The 17,537-nt window shown below is 38.7% G+C and overlaps 1 protein-coding gene and 1 pseudogene across 3 annotated transcripts; one reads left to right on the top strand and one right to left on the bottom strand.

Moving 5' to 3' along the window:
- Window positions 1–2,359: 2,359 nt before the first annotated feature.
- LOC308648721 (HLA class II histocompatibility antigen, DP alpha 1 chain-like) lies at window positions 2,360–13,646 on the top strand (the record flags this gene model as incomplete). 2 transcript variants are annotated; one of them, XM_081293702.1, is made up of 5 exons in its annotated part: window positions 2,362–2,531; window positions 5,612–5,857; window positions 6,185–6,466; window positions 6,640–6,790; window positions 13,347–13,646. In XM_081293702.1, exons 1-5 carry the CDS (start codon window positions 2,450–2,452, stop codon window positions 13,348–13,350), a joined length of 765 nt encoding a protein of 254 aa, XP_081149828.1. In that variant the 5' UTR covers window positions 2,362–2,449. The 2 variants fall into 2 exon arrangements, with proteins under 2 accessions (XP_081149829.1, XP_081149828.1); XM_081293703.1 differs by lacking the exon at window positions 13,347–13,646 and having other exon boundaries at window positions 2,360–2,531; window positions 6,640–6,794.
- Window positions 12,353–12,593, bottom strand: LOC308648724 (signal transducer CD24-like; annotated as a pseudogene). Its single transcript has one exon. The product of its transcript is annotated as a signal transducer CD24-like (transcript).
- Window positions 13,647–17,537: the final 3,891 nt, after the last annotated feature.

The following is a 17,537-nucleotide window of genomic DNA, read 5'->3' as shown; positions in this document are numbered from 1 at the left end:
CTTGCCTTTGTTTAAGGAGGTGTTTAGGATTATCAGAATTCATATTTTCTTCCCCCTAGAAGCATGTTAGTTTTGAGAGGAACAGGGGACCTAGGGTGCCCCCCATAGGAATGTCATCAGGGCTCAATCTAGGGTCCTGGTAGTAGGTATGTAGCTGTACTACCAAGTAAGTATGCAACTTAGAGGATATTGCCTTTTTGGACTTCAATTCTTTATCTTTTATGTGGGGCTGATATAACCTGCCTTTACAGCAATACTCTTAAGTTCAAATAAAATAAATATATCTGAAATTTCTCTGGAATAGTAAAATACTGGAAGCCATTTGTGAAATGCGTGAGGAACTTTTTCAGCCAGTGAGGGGGCAGATGTGGCATTGGGAACTTCCCATGGCAGCCCCACAGGGGTAGACCACCTGGTGCAGGTGAACTCCCCCTCTGCTCTGCTAGAAAGGTCCCTGCAGCACCTGCGATGGGCGTAACCCACTAGGAACTGAGCAGCCTACCTGCCTGCACCTTTAACCTGTTTTGGCAAAGAACTTTCCATAGAATTTCTTTGATGTCTTCAGATATAAATAAAGCAAACATGGGTTTCTTTCTTTGAAGCTGGACCCGTCTGGTCAGCTTTACCTGTCTCTGCCCCCTCTGAAAATACTTTCTGTGTTCTGTGGTTATTTTGCTGTACTATTTTTCTTAGCTTTTATTTCTCAGCTGGTCCATCCCACTGAAGGGAAACCCAGTCCCTCACCTGTGCCAGATGTGAATGATAGTAAAGTCCATGGGGAATATAAATAGACCAGTAAATGAGGAAGAAAAATTTTTTAAAAATTATCAAAAACACTGCCTCCTCCAAAACATTTGATTATGTTGTTTATTGTGAATTTTTTTACAAACTTTAAAGAACATCACTGTCTACTTTTATAAACTTATAAATGTGATCCTATTGGACCACACATTCTGATAAAGAATGTCAAACTGGAACAATTTCTTTAAATAGATATTAAAATTAAATGAAATGCTAAATAAGTAATATGTAATTATGTATAATGTTTAATATATAATCTATAACAATAATTAATAATAAACAAAATGTAAATGAAATGCTAGCAGAGAAAATGCACTAGAAGAAAATAATTACATAAGAATGAGGAGTCAGCATAGAATTGTGGAATTAAAACTCAGGTTCTTCAGTAAGAGTGCCTGGGTTGTCTCCTCTTTGTCACTTATCTGCTTCAGATGATAGAATAATAGCTCCTCAGTGTTTCAATGGACGTTAGTAATACAGGTTTGATGTGAAGATTAAGTGAGATAATATTTGTGAAGCTCTAAAAATGGTCTCTCTCCTTACTAATTTGTTAATACCTACTTATTATTTGTACATGATCAGGGTACCACAAAATAAGAAAAATATTGATATGCTTCATTATTACATTAAATATTAAGTGCCTTATAGTCTTACCTGTGAATACTAGAGAAATACTTCAAAATAAAAATCTTTAAAATAAGAGCAGTTTCTTAAATATGGTTAAAAAAAAAAAGGTAAAACAACAACATTACCATTACATGTAACAGGAAAACATTAGAGAAATTTATCTTAAAAAGTAAATTGAAAACAAGGAGCCATTGTTACTAGTACAGGGCTGTGTTGGGTATTCCCATGTGAAAATGAAATAAAATGAATAGTAATAATAATAGTAATAATAATCTAAAGGAGAAAAAATGATTTCAGACAGCTTTCACACAGGAGAACTCACATAGTTAGAAACCCAGATACAAGGATTATGTAGAAATTTCATTAACAAAGGTAACCAGGCATAGAAAATACTTAACGATCAGCTTTATTCAAGTTAATTTAAACCTCTAAATAGAAACTATAAAACTTCTACATAAAAAATTAAAAAATGACATCTCAGGTGGGCCTGAAAGGAAGATTATTTTTATTAGAGAGTGCATTTATTTCTAAGTCATGGCAGAATGTTTTTGTAAATTTAATGAACTAACTTTAAAAATCATTCAGGAAAAAACTAGTGGGAAAAATATCAAAAATAATCTGGATCTCTGGGAGAATGCAGGAAGACTAATTCCATCATATAACAGAACTTAATATAAAATATTTGCTACAGAAGAATGTACAACTTATCTTCAAGCCTAACTCTGAAAATCAACTCTGAATTGGCGCTTCCTTGGCCCTGCTGGCTCCTGGAGTCCTCCACCTCCTCCTGAGCCCCTTGCAGTCTCTCTTTACCTGGCAACAGGCAGAGTCAGCTCCACCAGGTCTCTGATTGGCTAAGCCCAGCTGTGCTCATCCCTCTCCACCCCTTCTCACAATTTCAGTCTATAGAAGCCCACAGTTTCAGAGCTCTTGTCTGTCCCCTTCTGCCTCATTCCCTCATCACTCTTCCTGTGCTCACTGTCGTCAGTTGTGGACCCCACAAGGTGTGCCTGAAGAGAGGATGTTCCAGACCAGAGCTGTGCTCCTGAGAGCCCTCTCCCTGGCTTTCCTGCTGAGTCTCCCAGGAGCTGGGGCCATCAAGGGTGAGTGGTCAGGAAGTGTGAGAGGGTTGATGAGAGCTGGGGGCAGTCAACCTGCTAAATGCCTTAGAAATTAGAGATGTTAGGGTCTTAGCTATTTTCCTCTGCGTCCTTCTCTCTTTATTCCCTTGTGTGATGTTCACCCTTGTTCCCTCTTGCTGTGAGGATCACAATGGCAACAGCAGCCACCACTTCCTACACCTATTTAGCTTCTTTCCCTCCTCACACTTCAAAGAAATCAATAAAGATAAGTTATTCTTCATTTAACTTTTTGAGATGAAGAAACTGAAGCTCAAAGAGATTAACATGTTTTCTTTTTGAGATGAACAAAGTGAAGCTCAAAAAGATTAATACATTTTCCAAGTTATGCAAAAAGTCTAAGGCAACGTTTAAAGGCAGACCATACTCTATAGTCCCCAGACTTCTGCACACAGAGACTTTCTAACTGAACCCTGCTGGGACCCTGCACCTCTATTGCTCCTGGATTGCCAGCTTCTGCTTTGTGTGGCTGCTATTGAGAGGCTCAGAGATATGGGCTCTGAATGTCGGAGTCTGGGAGAGTATTTTTGTCTCCCAGGATCTCTGTGGGTGGTTCATGACTTCTTCTCTCAAAACAGCAGTGTTTCTTGATTTTGTTCCCTTTCTTTCTCCCTCTCCCTCTCCCTTGTGATTTGGGTCCCGAGTGACCCAGGAGACTATTGCTGCTTTGAGAGGTCTAGACTATGGTCTCAAATGGCAGTTATACATTATGATGAATGCTCTCGCTCCTGCTCTTGGTATCAGAGTGCATCAAGCCTGTGCATGATATTGTCATCCAAAATGTAGTGATGTGAAGGATTAGAATTTATAACATAAAGAAGCACCTTGGACCACACAGTTTAATGTAGGGTGAAGGGGTCCAGAGTTGTGTAGAAGTGAAGAGGGGGTAAGACTACAGGGAAACAGAAGCACCCGCAGCCCTTTTTATGGCCCCTTGGGTTATTATCAATGTTGTGCTATAATAAACATCATAATGAACATATCTTTATAAAGGTTTGAAGACTTAAAAATATTTCAATGGACATTAGTCAGCCTCCCCCTCCCCCTCTTTCTCTTTTCTTTTTTTGTACCGGGGATTGAACTCAGGGGCACTTAGCCTGGGTTAACTGAGCCATATCCCCAGCCTTTAGATTTTTTATTTTGAGATAGAGTCTTGCTAAATTGCTTAGGGCCTTGCTAAATTGCTGAGGCTGGCCTCGAACTTTAGATCCTCCTGACTCAGACTCCCGAGCTGCTGGGATTAAAGGTATGCACCACCAGCCTGGCTGCTGTCTGATCTCTGATCTCTACCTAGCTTAAGCACCAACTACATGGCAAGGTATGTACTAGAAGCGGGAGATACAATAGCATGCAATAATTTTGGGGGGACTTCCTGGATAATTATGTTAAGACTCCCAAGCTTTGTGTGTAAGTTCTGTCATGATCTAACCTCAGCCTGCTTCTTCTCATCTCCTGCTACTGTTTCACATCTGCAGTCAGCTCCAGTGGCACCAACGCATCTGTAGTTCTCTAAATGCATCCTGTGTCTGAGCAGGTCTGTACCTTAGAACTCTTCCCTGTGTGCGAGGAATGACTTTTCCACGGTTTTCTGTCTGTCTAAATTCAAGCCATCTGCCCTGTGCCTTATTTGATGACATCTTGTGCACACCAGTATTTCTGCAGGGTCCTGGCTATGTCTTTTCTCTTGTCTGCCTCCTTCAGTGGATTGTAAGTGTCTTGAGGACAGAAACTGTATCTTTATTTTTATGTGAATATTAATTGTCTAACAGTGTTTGTCATGTAGTTGGCTTTTTAAACCTTTCTTGTTTGAATGAAAATTCAAGAAAATCATTTGATCTTAAAACCCTAGAATATGTGAAAATGTTAATTTAAAAAGGAACAAACTAATGCTCAATAATTCTTGGAGGGTGCTGACTCTGTCTGAGGGGGAACATAAGAATCCTCACTGTCACTGTGAGTGTCCAAGCACATACAGGGCCCCCTAGGGCTGCAAACTCCCAGGGAAACCCACGAGTTGGGAGGTTAGAAGAGCTCAGCCAACCCTGACACCCCTTTTCTCTCTTTCTCCTCTGTCATTCTAAGCCCAGAATCTCTCTCATATTCATTGCCGTGTTTGATGATGATAGTTTCTTTTGTTCTCATGTCTTTGTTAGTTTTATTTACTTTGTAATAAATAGCAAATAAAAAAAATTGAATCCTACAGATATTTCAAACACAGCAACACTTGAGTCACATTTAACTAAAAACTAAAATTAAAACAGAAAGTTTGAAACCTATGTCAAAATATCTGTACTCTACTTTGGATTTAATATGCCTCATATGACAAATATGAACAAGTCTATACAAACTGCAGTTTCATGTTCATGAACCAAAACAGAAATTTAAAGACTATAAGGAGCAGTACTATTTGAAGAATGTTTCCTTCTCCTCTCAATTTTCAAAATTTTTTCTTCCTTTTATTTAATAAGAAAAATAATACTCTTGCTCTTCTATTCCCAAGACTCTAAAAATAGTTTTACATCTGTGGTCCTAGAAGAGTTGAGAGCTTATGTGGAAAGAGAAAATCTCTCTATTAGTTGCATATAGCTGTGTGACCTTAAGCAAGTTGCTTAACCTCTCTGTATTTCCTTATTCATAAAATAGTACTTTATATATATGATTCATACTTGTAACAATTACATAAGTAAAATATAAAAAGTATTTAGAATGATGCCTGGAACATAGTAAGTGCTCAAAAAAATTTTCTTGTTTTTGTTCTTATTCAAAATTCTGCAGGGCCAGGATGCCCAGATGTTCAATCATTAGGAAGCAGCTAAATTTTCTTACTAATACTCTTCTCATTTTGTTCCCCATTTCCTTTTATAATTGCTCTTGTCAGCCTTGTGTTCTGTCTTTTTTCTGTGTTACTCCTTCTTCCTCCGTAGACGCTTCCTTTGACCTCTTCCCTCTGGGTTTATGTATTAATAAAACTTTACTCATTCTCATACCTCCACCATGTACATATCCTTAAATTTTGTCTCATTTTCTCCATTTTCTTTACACAGCGGACCATGTGTCAATTTATGCCATCTTTGCACAGACCCATGCACCATCAGGAGAGTATATGTTTGAGTTGGATGAGGATGAGCAGTTCTACGTGGATCAGGACAAGAAGGAGACCATCTGGCGTCTGCCAGAGTTTGGCCGAGCCTTTCGCTTTGATTTTCAGGGCGGGCTGACTAACATTGCTATAGCAAAGTCAAACCTGGATATGATGACAGAGCACTCCAATCACACCCAGGCCTCCAGCGGTACTGCCTGTCTTTGCTTCTTCACCCACTGGGAAGGGGTGGGGGGCCCCTCTGTCACACAGAATGGGAGACCCAGATGCCCACAGCTGAGGGACCCTCTTCCCCGTGGCTGTGGGCTTATTCCAGCATAGTCGAGGGCTGCCTCGCCCCTTCCCACTGCACAGGAAGGTCTGCTGAGTGAGGCTGGCCAGTGGGATGAGACTCCTGGTTCGGATTCAGGAGCCCAGAGATGTCACAAAGTCTGAGCCTGAGGTAGATGACACCCCCAGGGTGGCCTTTGTCATTCATCCCAGAACAGGGCACTCACCAGGTTCTGTCTCCTCCCAGAGCCTCCCGAGGTGACCGTGTTTCCCAAGGAGCCTGTGGAGCTGGGCCAGCCCAACACCCTCATCTGCCACGTGGACAGATTCTTCCCTCCAGTGCTCAATGTCACGTGGCTGCGCAACGGGCAGCCTGTCACCGAGGGTGTTTCTGAGAGCGTCTTCCTGCCCAGAACAGACTACAGGTTCCACAGGTTCCACTACCTGACCTTCGTGCCCTCAGCTGAGGACATCTATGACTGCAAGGTGGAGCACTGGGGCCTGGAGGAGCCGCGCCTCAAGCACTGGGGTATGGAGCCTCTTTCCCCTCCACACCCTCCATGCACCCTCTCCCCCAGGACCTGGTGCACAACTCCCTACCCCTCTTATCCTCCCAGGCCACCAAATGGTCTATAACCTTCAACATGCCCCAGACCAGCCCCACCTTCATGCACATCCTGACTCCAAATCATCTCTCCCCAGAGGCCCAGGAACCAGTGCAGGTGACGGAGGCGACAGAGACTGTGGTCTGTGCCCTGGGCCTGGTGGTGGGCCTGGTGGGCATCATCACGGGCACCGTGCTCATCACGAGGGCTCTGCGTTCCAGTCGTGACCCCCGGGCCAGGGGACCCCTGTGAGTGACTGTGGTGGTGGGGAGGACTCTTAGGATACAGGAGAAGAAAAGGGGAAGGAGCCTACTATCTGTTGTATGTAAGGAAGGAGGGACAGGTCAACTGATCAGGTGTACATTGATTTCTCAAAAGCATCCAGCTGCATGACATTGATAGTTTATTGAGTACTTAATATGCTCAGGCACTTACATTTTTAAACTCATTTCATCCTCACAAATACTCTTATGAGGTGGGTATTACTGTCATCACTTAATCCCTGAGAAGTACTCACATGTTCTCATATACACAGGGGATTAAGCAACTGACCAGGGTCGCACAGCTAGGAAGTTGTGAAGCTAGCATTCAAATCCTGGAAGCCTGGATTCAAAGCTGTCAGCTTAATAACTGCCTAATATTTCCTTTTAAATGAGGAAATAAATAAAGTCCCAGTTTGGTCCTAGTGGTGGAGCACGATCCATATTCCTACACGTAATTACAACATGGTGTGATCAGTGCCTAATGACCTTCTCTCTCTACTTGGACTCACAGGATGGCAAAGTTCATATAAAAATTCCCCTCCTGGGATTCATAGTTTTTAATTTATCACGACTCTTACCATTTTTTAAACTTATCTATTTTTGTAATTCTCTTTTCGTTGAATAGTGATATTTCCATGATGGTGACCACACATAATGCCTTATCATTATTGTTTATTCCGAACCCCAGGTGCAAAGGGTTAAGTCACTCTACTGCTCAGTTCACCCCCATGCCATCGTGTGTACCTCTAAGCTCGCTCTCTCTTGGTTTGTACCTTCAGTCCTCACTCTCATATCTGACCTTTTATCCCCACCCATAGGTTGAACATTGTGATGGATTCAATGAGTTTCCTTTTATTTATATATATATTCTGTATAACAGAGTAGTAATCAGGGTATACTCATTTTTTAAATTAACCAAGTGACATTATATTGCACATTTAACTTTGTACATCTAGTCCATTGCTTCCACCTGTTCAATAGCGTTCTATTCTGTACATTCCCTTTCTGTATTTCTTCTGGGATACCTTGATTATGTCTGGTTTGTACAATGGCAAGCAATACTGGTATTATTTTCTTTCTTTCCCCTGCTCCCTCCTTCCCTCTCCCCCTGTCCCCTCTTTCATTCTGGGATTGAACCCAGAGGAACTTTATCACTGAGCCACATCCCCAGACTTTTTTATTTCTTTTATTTTGAGATAGGGACTTGGTAAGTTGCTGAGACTGGCCTCAAAATTTCGATCCTCCTGCCTCAGCCTCCATTGTTGCTGGGATTTTAAACATGCACCACTGCACCCAGCATAACTTGTATTTTATGAACCTGCATCTCTGCAGTATATCTACCCTAGAAAGGGTATGCAAGGTTATTGGGGATGGAACTCCTTTACCTGAATAAGTAATTTCTACTCACTCATCAGAATGGCTGTACTAATCTGTATTTCCTTTAGTAGTACCAGAAATTTTCTGCAGCTCCTAAATCCATAAAACATTGTACATTATCCAGTTTTCTAACCCATTTATGTGCATGAAGGAATATGTGTATCTAATTACTTCTATTTGGGACTCTTAAATGCTTGTTATCCCCTATTCTATAAAATGCTGGTTCACATCCTTTGTCCACTTTGGTACTGTTGGCTTTTTGTTATTGAGTTTCAGGAGATCTTTCTATAGTCTTGCTATTAGTTCGTATCAGTTTAAAAAAATTGCAAAATTTCCTCCCCTAATCTGAATTCTGCTAACTTCCTCCTTGACTTCTTTCATTGAACAGAAATCCTTAATATGTTATAATAAAATCCATCAGTACTTTTTTCAGTGTTTTTTTCCATTTTTTAATTTTTTAAAATTAGTTACACATGACAGTACAATAATCTTGACATATCATATATTTGAATCAGATGGGGTATAATTTCTCATTTTTCTGATTGTACAGGTTGCAGAATCACATTGGTCATGCAGTCACCTATATACATACAGCAGTAATCATGTCTATTTTATTCTGCTGCCTTCCATTTCCCCCTTCTCCTCCCCTCCCCTCCCATCACTTCTCTCTACCTAATTCTAATGTGACACACTTCTTCTTCCCCCCCCCCTCACATCTTCATACCTGTATTCTGTATAACAAAGGGGGTCTCCTTCCCTCTTCCATGCAATTCCCATTCTCCCTCCCTTTCCCTCCCACCTCTCTTCCCTATCTAAAGGTAATTTTCTTCTCATGCTCTTCCTCCCTACCCCATTTTGAGTCACCTCCCTTATATCAGAGAAGACATTCAGCATTTGTTTTTTTTTTTGGGGGGGATTGGCTAACTTCCCTTAGCATCATCTGCTCTAATGCCATCCATTTCCCTGCAAATTCCAGGATCTTGTTATTTTTTAGTGCTGAGTAATATTCCATTGTGTATAAATACTACATTTTTAAAATCCATTCATCCATTGAAGGACATCTAGGTTGGCTCCACAGTTTAACTATTGTGAATTGTGCTGCTATAAAAATTGATGTGGCTGTGTCCCTGTAATATGCCGTTTTTAGGTCTTTTGAATATAGTCCAAGAAGAGGAATAGCTAGGTCAAATGGTGGTTCCATTTCCAGTTTTCCAAGGAATCTCCATACTGCTTTCCAAATTGGCTGCATCAATTTGCAGTTGCACCAGCAATGTATGAGTGTACCTATTTCTCTGCATCCTCACCAGCCCTTGGTGTTGTTTGTCTTCATAATGGCTGCCATTCTTACTGGAGTGAGATGGTATCTTAGAGTAGTTTTAATTTGCATTTCTCTGATTGCTAGCGATAGTGAGCATTTTTTTCGTGTATTTGTTGATTGATTGTATATCCTCTTCTGAGCAGTGTCTGTTCAGGTCCTTGGTCCATTTGTTGATTGGGTTATTTGTTTTTTTGTTGTTTAACTTTTTGAATTCTTTGTTGTTTAACTTTTGAGTTCTTTGTTGTTTAACTTTTTGAGTTCTTTAAAAAAAGAAGAAGAAGAAGTGTTGCTGGGGCTGGGGAATAGCTCAGTTGGTAGAGTGCTTTGCTTTGCATGCAGAAGACCCTGGGTTCAATCCCCAGCACAAAAAAAAAAAAAAAAAAAAAAAAAAAAGGAAGTGTTCCCCATACTGAGGTTTTAGGTAGTCTTAAAATAGCTTCTATATTTTAAATTTCACATTTAGTTTTAAAATTAATTTGGGATCCCCTATGTTTTTGATGAGGACTTTTATTTTTCTCTGTATGGTAAGCACATTTCCCAACAACTTTTCTCCATAATAAGTTTGCGCTGTCCCCTTTATCATATTGCAAGTTCCCATGGGGTTTGTGCTGAGCTCTATTTTATTCCGTTGTTTTATTTGCCTTTTCTGTGACAGAGTCCTAATGTTTTAATTACTATGACACTGTAATGTGTGTTAACATCTGGTAGGACAAATTCCCTCCCTTTTCATTTTCTTTGTAAAAACGCGTTTTTTTTTTTTTTTTTTTTTTTTTTTTTTTTTTACTGCACATCAGATTTTTCTCTGAGGTGAGGTCTTCCTAGGTTACCCAGGGTGGTCTCAAACTTATGGGCTCAAGCAATTTTCCTCCTTCTGCCTCCCAGAGAACTGGAACTACAGGCATGGGCCACTATGCACAGTTGGTACCAGGGATTGAGCCCAGGGGTTTTTAACCACTGAACCACATCACCAGCCCTTTTTCATATTTTATTTAGAGACAGCGTCTTGCTGAGTTGCTTAGGTCTTCACTAAATTGTGAGGCTGGCTTTGAACTTATGATTCTCCTGCCTCAGCCTCCTGAGCCATTAGAATTATAGGCATGTGCCACCACGCCTGGCTTGCATATAGGTTTGAAATTAAGTTTATCAAATGTCTCCAAAATTTTCTCAGGAATTTTTACTGCATTAGCATTGAAGTTATAGATTAATCTGGGGAAAATTTGGCATCTTTAAAACATTAAATTATTTCATTTCAAAAGCATATAATACATCATAATTTATTCAAATATTTTCTTATAGATTTCAGTAGAATTTTTAAATGTCTTTAATATGGTCCTTGTTTCTTCTTATTTCAATGAAACACTTAGTCTTTTTTTTTCTCTTTCAGTTATTTACTTATTTACATTTTGTGTTCAATGCAAATCAATTCCATAACATGATAAGTTACTAAGAATCAAAGCAAAAATACACAAACACAATATACAATCCATATAGATGTACAGCATTCAGGTATGAAGCACAGGGGCGTGTCATTCACACACCCACAGTAGCTTTAGATCCATTTGGTCTGGTTGTTCCAGCATAGGTTTCTAAAGATGAGAAAACATGATTTGGATTATCAAGACTACTGTGGCCATATTAGATACTGAAACATGTAAGCATTAGTTAGTGATCACATGAACAAAAGATTTCAGGGAGTGTCTGTTTTTTAAAAGGTTTCTGTGTATCAAGGCAGTTGTAAAAGTTTTAGAGGATCAAGACCACTTTTAGGCTTAGGATTAGGTTCTAACTACCTAAAAATATTGACTGATAACAGAAAGTGTTACAAATGTGGCTATTCTGATTCATACTTAAAAAAAAAAGAATTTACAGCAAAAGTATAAAAGTTTTTGTGGATTTAATATGCAAGCTAGCTTCCAGTCTTCACTTCCCAAATACTTGATTTATAAATTTAGCTTCTTCACATAGTTGCCTTTCTAATTTCAAAATTTGCCTTCAAAACTGATGGTTTTAAATTGATAAAAGCATTCAACAAATGCAGAAATAAAAAGCAGCATTTTGAAATTAGTTGAGATCAATGCAATTCTGCTCTTTGGACTCAGTTTAGCTAAAGGAATCTTGTACTCTTATTGAATGAAAAACAGGAGATGGGAGATGCCTACCATTTGACTTTGAAAGGATAAGCAAGATTTCCTCATGATGCCTGGATTTGAGGTGGATTCCAATCTATCATTGCCCTGGCATATGTCAGTTACCACAGGAGAGTTCAAACATAATGTGAAATCTAGAAACCACAGAGGAAAGAGTTCAGTTCCCAAAGGAACTGAAATAGCTTATAATATGAAACTTTATCTAGAATATATCAGCATTAAATTGGTACTGCTGAAACAATACAGTGAAGATTTACAGTAACACCTGGAAGGTCCTTCTAATGTACATATAAATAGAATCATGGAAGCTTTTTACATTATCTGTTTCATGGCCTTATAGATTTCATGAACCAAATGAAAACTGAAATCTCCATTACACATTCCATCCTTCATCTTTAGATAAAGTCTATCTTGTTTTTTCTTATGCCTCATTCAAGGAAATCATGTCTCAATTTTGGATGTTAACTCTTTTTCTCTTGTACGTGAAACTCCAGCAGAGTAATATTGGCATTCATCACCTGTGAAACCCTTCACATGTCCTTCAAACCAATCAATTTGGAATTCTCAACCTTTTCAGTGCCAATGAAATCAGGAGTGGAATTGGTAGGTTTGATGCAGACCTACTTCTTCCTTGACACACTGGAAGTAGCCATTCGGATTGGATTTAGAAGATGGGGAAGCAGAGACGTTTTTTGACCTGAGTCTCTAGCTGTAGAGATGTAGAAGAGAGAGTGAGATCACAAGGAGACTGGCTGTTGACTGCAGGGCACTGCCACCTATCTGCTTTGGGTGTAGCATTAGTTGAATTGGAGGCAGCAGAGGTACACTGTGAGGAGTTACTTGAGAATATCACAACAGCTGTTTGGTTTGAATAAATTTGCATGGATAGGAGCAGTGCCAGAAGCATTAGCCCCAGTCCCAGCCTGGCCACCATCACTCTGCCCATGTCCACCCCCCTCTGTGCATGGAGTGTCTCACTGGATGCTAGATACTAGGAGATAGGATGGCTCTGGGGGGACTCAGGCAAGGAGGGGGAAACATGAACTCTTATTGTAATTTAATTAAATGAAATTTTAATAAAATATCTTTAAAAATCAAAATTAATGCAAAAATACATAACTCACAAAATATCAAAAGAGAAGTTTTCAAAGCAAAGGGGAAAAACCATAGAGGCAGAAGAATGAGAAGAAAGTTATCACATAAGCTAAAGGAAGTAAAGGAAATATTGAGGAATAAGGAAAGAAGGAAATAAGGAAGAAGGAAATATTGAGTAGTTTTAGGTGTTCCATGGGGGTCATATTAGAAAATATACAGCGGTTTGTTTTGAAACTGTTCACAGAGAAGTTTTCCACAGTGTGACCAATGATACTTCCTTCATTGCCATCATTCCAGAGTTGAGCTTCTCTGGCCTCAGTAATGTGGTCCTTCTCCTTGGGATATTTTGGTGACTTGAAGCATATGGGATGCCACCAAACTCAGCGGGGGCTTAGGGATGAAATTCAGTCACCTGGGAGTACTCCTTGTCTCCTAACTGCTGCTCACCTGCAGGACCAGGGCATGTGCAGGGATGACCTCTTTCTCCCTGAACAGGGCAGAGAAATGGGGCAGGAGGATCAGGTATAAAGGGAATGGGGAAGTTGGGTCTGAGCTTAGAGTCCTGAACCCAAGGATGTCAGGAACTGTGTGTGTCTTGCTGCAGGTGATGAAATTCCTGAAAAGCAGAGGACTTCGGAGAGATCTGAATTCCAGCTGCCCTGTGGATGCTAGTCTCAGCTTTCCTTCTCAATTCCTGTGCTCACTACACCACTGATGGACTTTCTTGCTGACCCTCAAATTCTTGTTTGTGACCCTAAAGCACTTAGCCCTTAGTGAAGATCCCAGTAAGTAGAAGGTGATGAATATATGTTGAGATTTTTGTAGCACTGACATGGAGATGATCTCTTCAGTGGGCTCCATGTCCTCTGGTCTCCTTTGAAAAACCCTTCACTGCCTACTTCCTGCAACTATCTCAAGATCAATAAACTCTTCAATGTTTCAGAGCTGGGATACTTTTGAGTTCTTCTTGCTGGAAACCTTGGACCAGCCTACATATGTCTAATATTTTATGTGGTTTTGAGTTGGGTTATGGATGTAGTAGTTATTGAAGGTCTAACCTCACCTGGGTGGAAGGGTCTGAGAATATTGATTTAGCCCTGAGGGGTTATTCCTACTACAGAAGAGGGTGGATGGAGAAAGTGTATTGGGAAATTTTACTTGGATGAAAATTTGTTTGGATATAGTTTGAAAATTGCAAGCTCCAAGGAAAGATTGGTCAGTCTGGATCAGGATTTCAGGGAGGTCTGGGGTGCACTCATACACAACCCCTGAGCTTCTTTCCCAGGGCTAGATTCTAACTATAGTGATTTTCCATGGAGAAGGATTTTCATACAATAAACTAAGAGATGATAAATAAAATAAAAACATGCCCTCATTCATTCCAATTTCTACCTGCTATAGTCACTCCATGAAGGAGAGCTTAGATTATAATCAGCAGAGTCTACAATCAAGGATTTGAGAAGACCAGGGCTGATCATGAAGAAAAAAAAAATCCTTATTTGAACAAGGATTCTGTTTCTTTAGGGAATATTTTCTAGATGATAATGTGGAAAAAGAATAGTAAAAATGCAGATAAACATAAAAGTTTTCTATTTCTCATTTTAAATTTTTGAAAAAGAATTACTAATACATGTGGGGGTTTATAACATACCTAGAAATAAAATGTATGACAAAAACAGCACATAGAATAAGAGGAGGAAATGGAAGGGCAGTGTTGTGCTCTGTAGAGCGGCACACCAGTGTTTGAAAGAAGAATGTTTTAAGTTAAAGATGAATATTTTAAATACCACAGCAAATACTAAAAAAGAGATATAACTAACAAACCAATGGAGAAAATAAAACTGAATAGAAATTAACCCCAAAACAAATAAGCAAAAGAGGGAAAACAGAGAGAAATTGTAAGATGGTATCATTAAATATAACTATAGTCTTAATTGAATTAAATTGTGCAAAATCTAAATGCTCTAATAAAGGACAAAGATGGTCAGAATGCACACACAAAAATTACAGGCCAACTGTATAATGATTATGTGATATTTATTTAAATAATAAGACAAAGATAGGTTTAAAAAAAGGAGTGGGAAAATAATACTAACCATGAGAATGTTGGTGGCTATACTAATGTCAGAAATATAGAATATCAGAATAAGGAATATCACCATGGATAAAGAAGGACAGTTCATGATGACAAAAGGATACATTCACCAAGAACATATAATAATCCTAAATGTACATATATATAAATAAAAACCTCAAGGCTCACGACACATAAATGATAAATATGAAAGCATAAATAGAAAAATCCTGTTATATTTTAATATTCCATCATTATTCTCCCAATAAATAAACAAAAATATCACTAAGAATATGGAAGGTTTGAGCACTATCAACCAACCAATGTGATCTAATTGACTCTACAGATTATTCCATTCAATAATAGCAGAATACACATTATTTTCAAGTGCACATAAAACATTCCACGTGGTACGCCATATACTGGATCATAAAAAAAAGTTCATAAGCCTATGATCTCAGCAACTCAGGAGACTGAGGTAAGAGCATCTCAAGTTTGAGGCCAGATTGGACAACTTATTGGGACCCTTAGCAACCTATCTAGACCCTATCTCAATATAAAAAATTAAATGGGCTGGACATATAGCTCAGTGGTAAAAACCCCTGGGTTCAATCCCTAGTACAAAAAAAAGTCAATAAACTTAGAAATGTTGAAAACATAGAATACATTCTCTGACCACAACAGAATTAAATTAGAAACCAATAACAGACAAATATCTGAAAAAAAAATCCCAAATGTTTGGAAATTAATCATCACACTTAGAAATAGCCCCTGTGTTAAAGAATAGTTAGGAGGAAAATTAGAAATACTTAAAACTGAATGAACCTGAAAACGCACTATGTCAAAATCTGTGTGAATGTAAGTAGAGGACGATTTATAGCTTTACATGTTAGAAAAGAGGAAACTCTAAAAGTCAATGATCTAAGTTCCATTCTTAAAAAGTTATAAGAGCCAAGCAAACCCATGTGTTATACTTTTTATCTGTTGTTGTAACAAACATCAGAGGCTGGGCACTGTTATAAAGAGATATATTTAGCTCCTAGTTTCAGAGGCTGACAGCTCAAGATTGTCAGCCTTTTCTGTTCTTCCTCTGGTGAAGGCCCCCTTGACTATATCAAAAAATGGTGGAGAAATGGAAAGGGAGCTGACTGTGTGGAGAAGGGACCACCTGGTGAGACACAGGAAGCCAGAGGCAATGGAGGGGCCAGTCTGGCTTTTTAAAATAAAAACTCACCCTCATAAGAACTCAATGAGACATCCCGAGAGCAATGGCCTTACTAAACTCATCCCTACCCGTACTGGGGACTAATCCTCAAGCCCACCAACTGCAGGACACAAACCACATCCAAATCAAAGCAACCTAAGTTTAATAGTAAGAGCAAACCTAAATGAAATAAAAAATGGACCAATGATAGAGAAAATTAACAAAACCAAGCATTGGTTTTTAAAAGGCTCCATATATTGATAAGCCTGTGACTAGATAGCCAAGAAAAAAAGAAAAGATTCAAGTCACTAAAATCAAGAATGAAAATGGGTACAGCATGATAGATCTTAACAGTTGTTAAAAATCACAAGGGACTATTATGAAAATGTCAATCAATAAAGTACCAATAAATTTGATAATTTACATTGTTAAATTAAATTTGGCCTAAAACTTCCAGTATATCTTGAGCAAACTGAAATCTAAATTATTATGTAAACAAACTGCAACTTAAGACTATATTCTTGTTCAATTATAGCAGCTGAGGTTCATCGAATCACAGACTGACAATTGACAGACCTTCCATCTAAGGCCTCATCACACCGCGCCAAATAAAGCAAACACGCAACTGTAACCAAACAAGCTGCTTGGCATGCACTTCCCATTTTTTTTCTACAAATACTACCTGAATGGAGCTTTTTGAACCTCTTCTAGATTGAGGGCTTCACTATTTGTGAATTGTTCTTTGCTTTAATAAACTTAAAAGTTTTAATTTTAACAACATGAAATAGAAATATTAGTTGAAAGATTTAAATTACCAAAAGCTGACAGAAAAAGAAACCCAAATCATTTAGAGACTAATGTTTTATCGGGAATAAATAATACCAATTCTACTCAAACTCCTTCAATAAATGAAGATAAGAAACACATCCCTGTAATTTATAAATCCAGTATATTAAAACCAAACAATGATGTTAAAAGGAAACTGTAGGCTCACGTCCCTCACAAACATATATGAATATTCTTAACAAAATACTAGAAAATTGAATGCAACATGACTCTGAGAGTTGATGCCAGGAGTGGAAATTTGTTCAATATTGAAAATCAGTGTATTGCTCTATCCTAAACTGAATAAAGAAAAAAATGTTAATAGATGCAGAAAAGGACAATTTCTCATTCATGATAAAAAGAAACTCTTAGAAAACTGGAATAAAAGGGGATTTCATCAACTTAATAAAAAGTATCTATGAAAAGCAACAACTAACATAAGATGTTTTCAACTTGTTTGGGTGTATTTCACTTCCACCATAAAACTATAAAATTTTCTATTCTAAAGTGTGATTCAGTGAAGAATCCCAGAATCCCATCCTATTTCATAATGATAGACCCAGTCTGATTCCCTCTTAAAATTGGGAGCCATCTTGCCACAAAGACATGAAAAGCTAATTTCGGCTTTACTGTAAATTACTACAAATTCTGAACTAGCTTGGAATGCCTGCCTGTGCCTTGAACTCACCCAT

This window comes from Spermophilus citellus (genome assembly GCF_964194105.1).
Source record: "Spermophilus citellus genome assembly, chromosome: 5".
NCBI classification, from domain to species: domain Eukaryota; kingdom Metazoa; phylum Chordata; class Mammalia; order Rodentia; family Sciuridae; genus Spermophilus; species Spermophilus citellus.
This window is presented reverse-complemented; position numbering and strand designations above follow the sequence as displayed.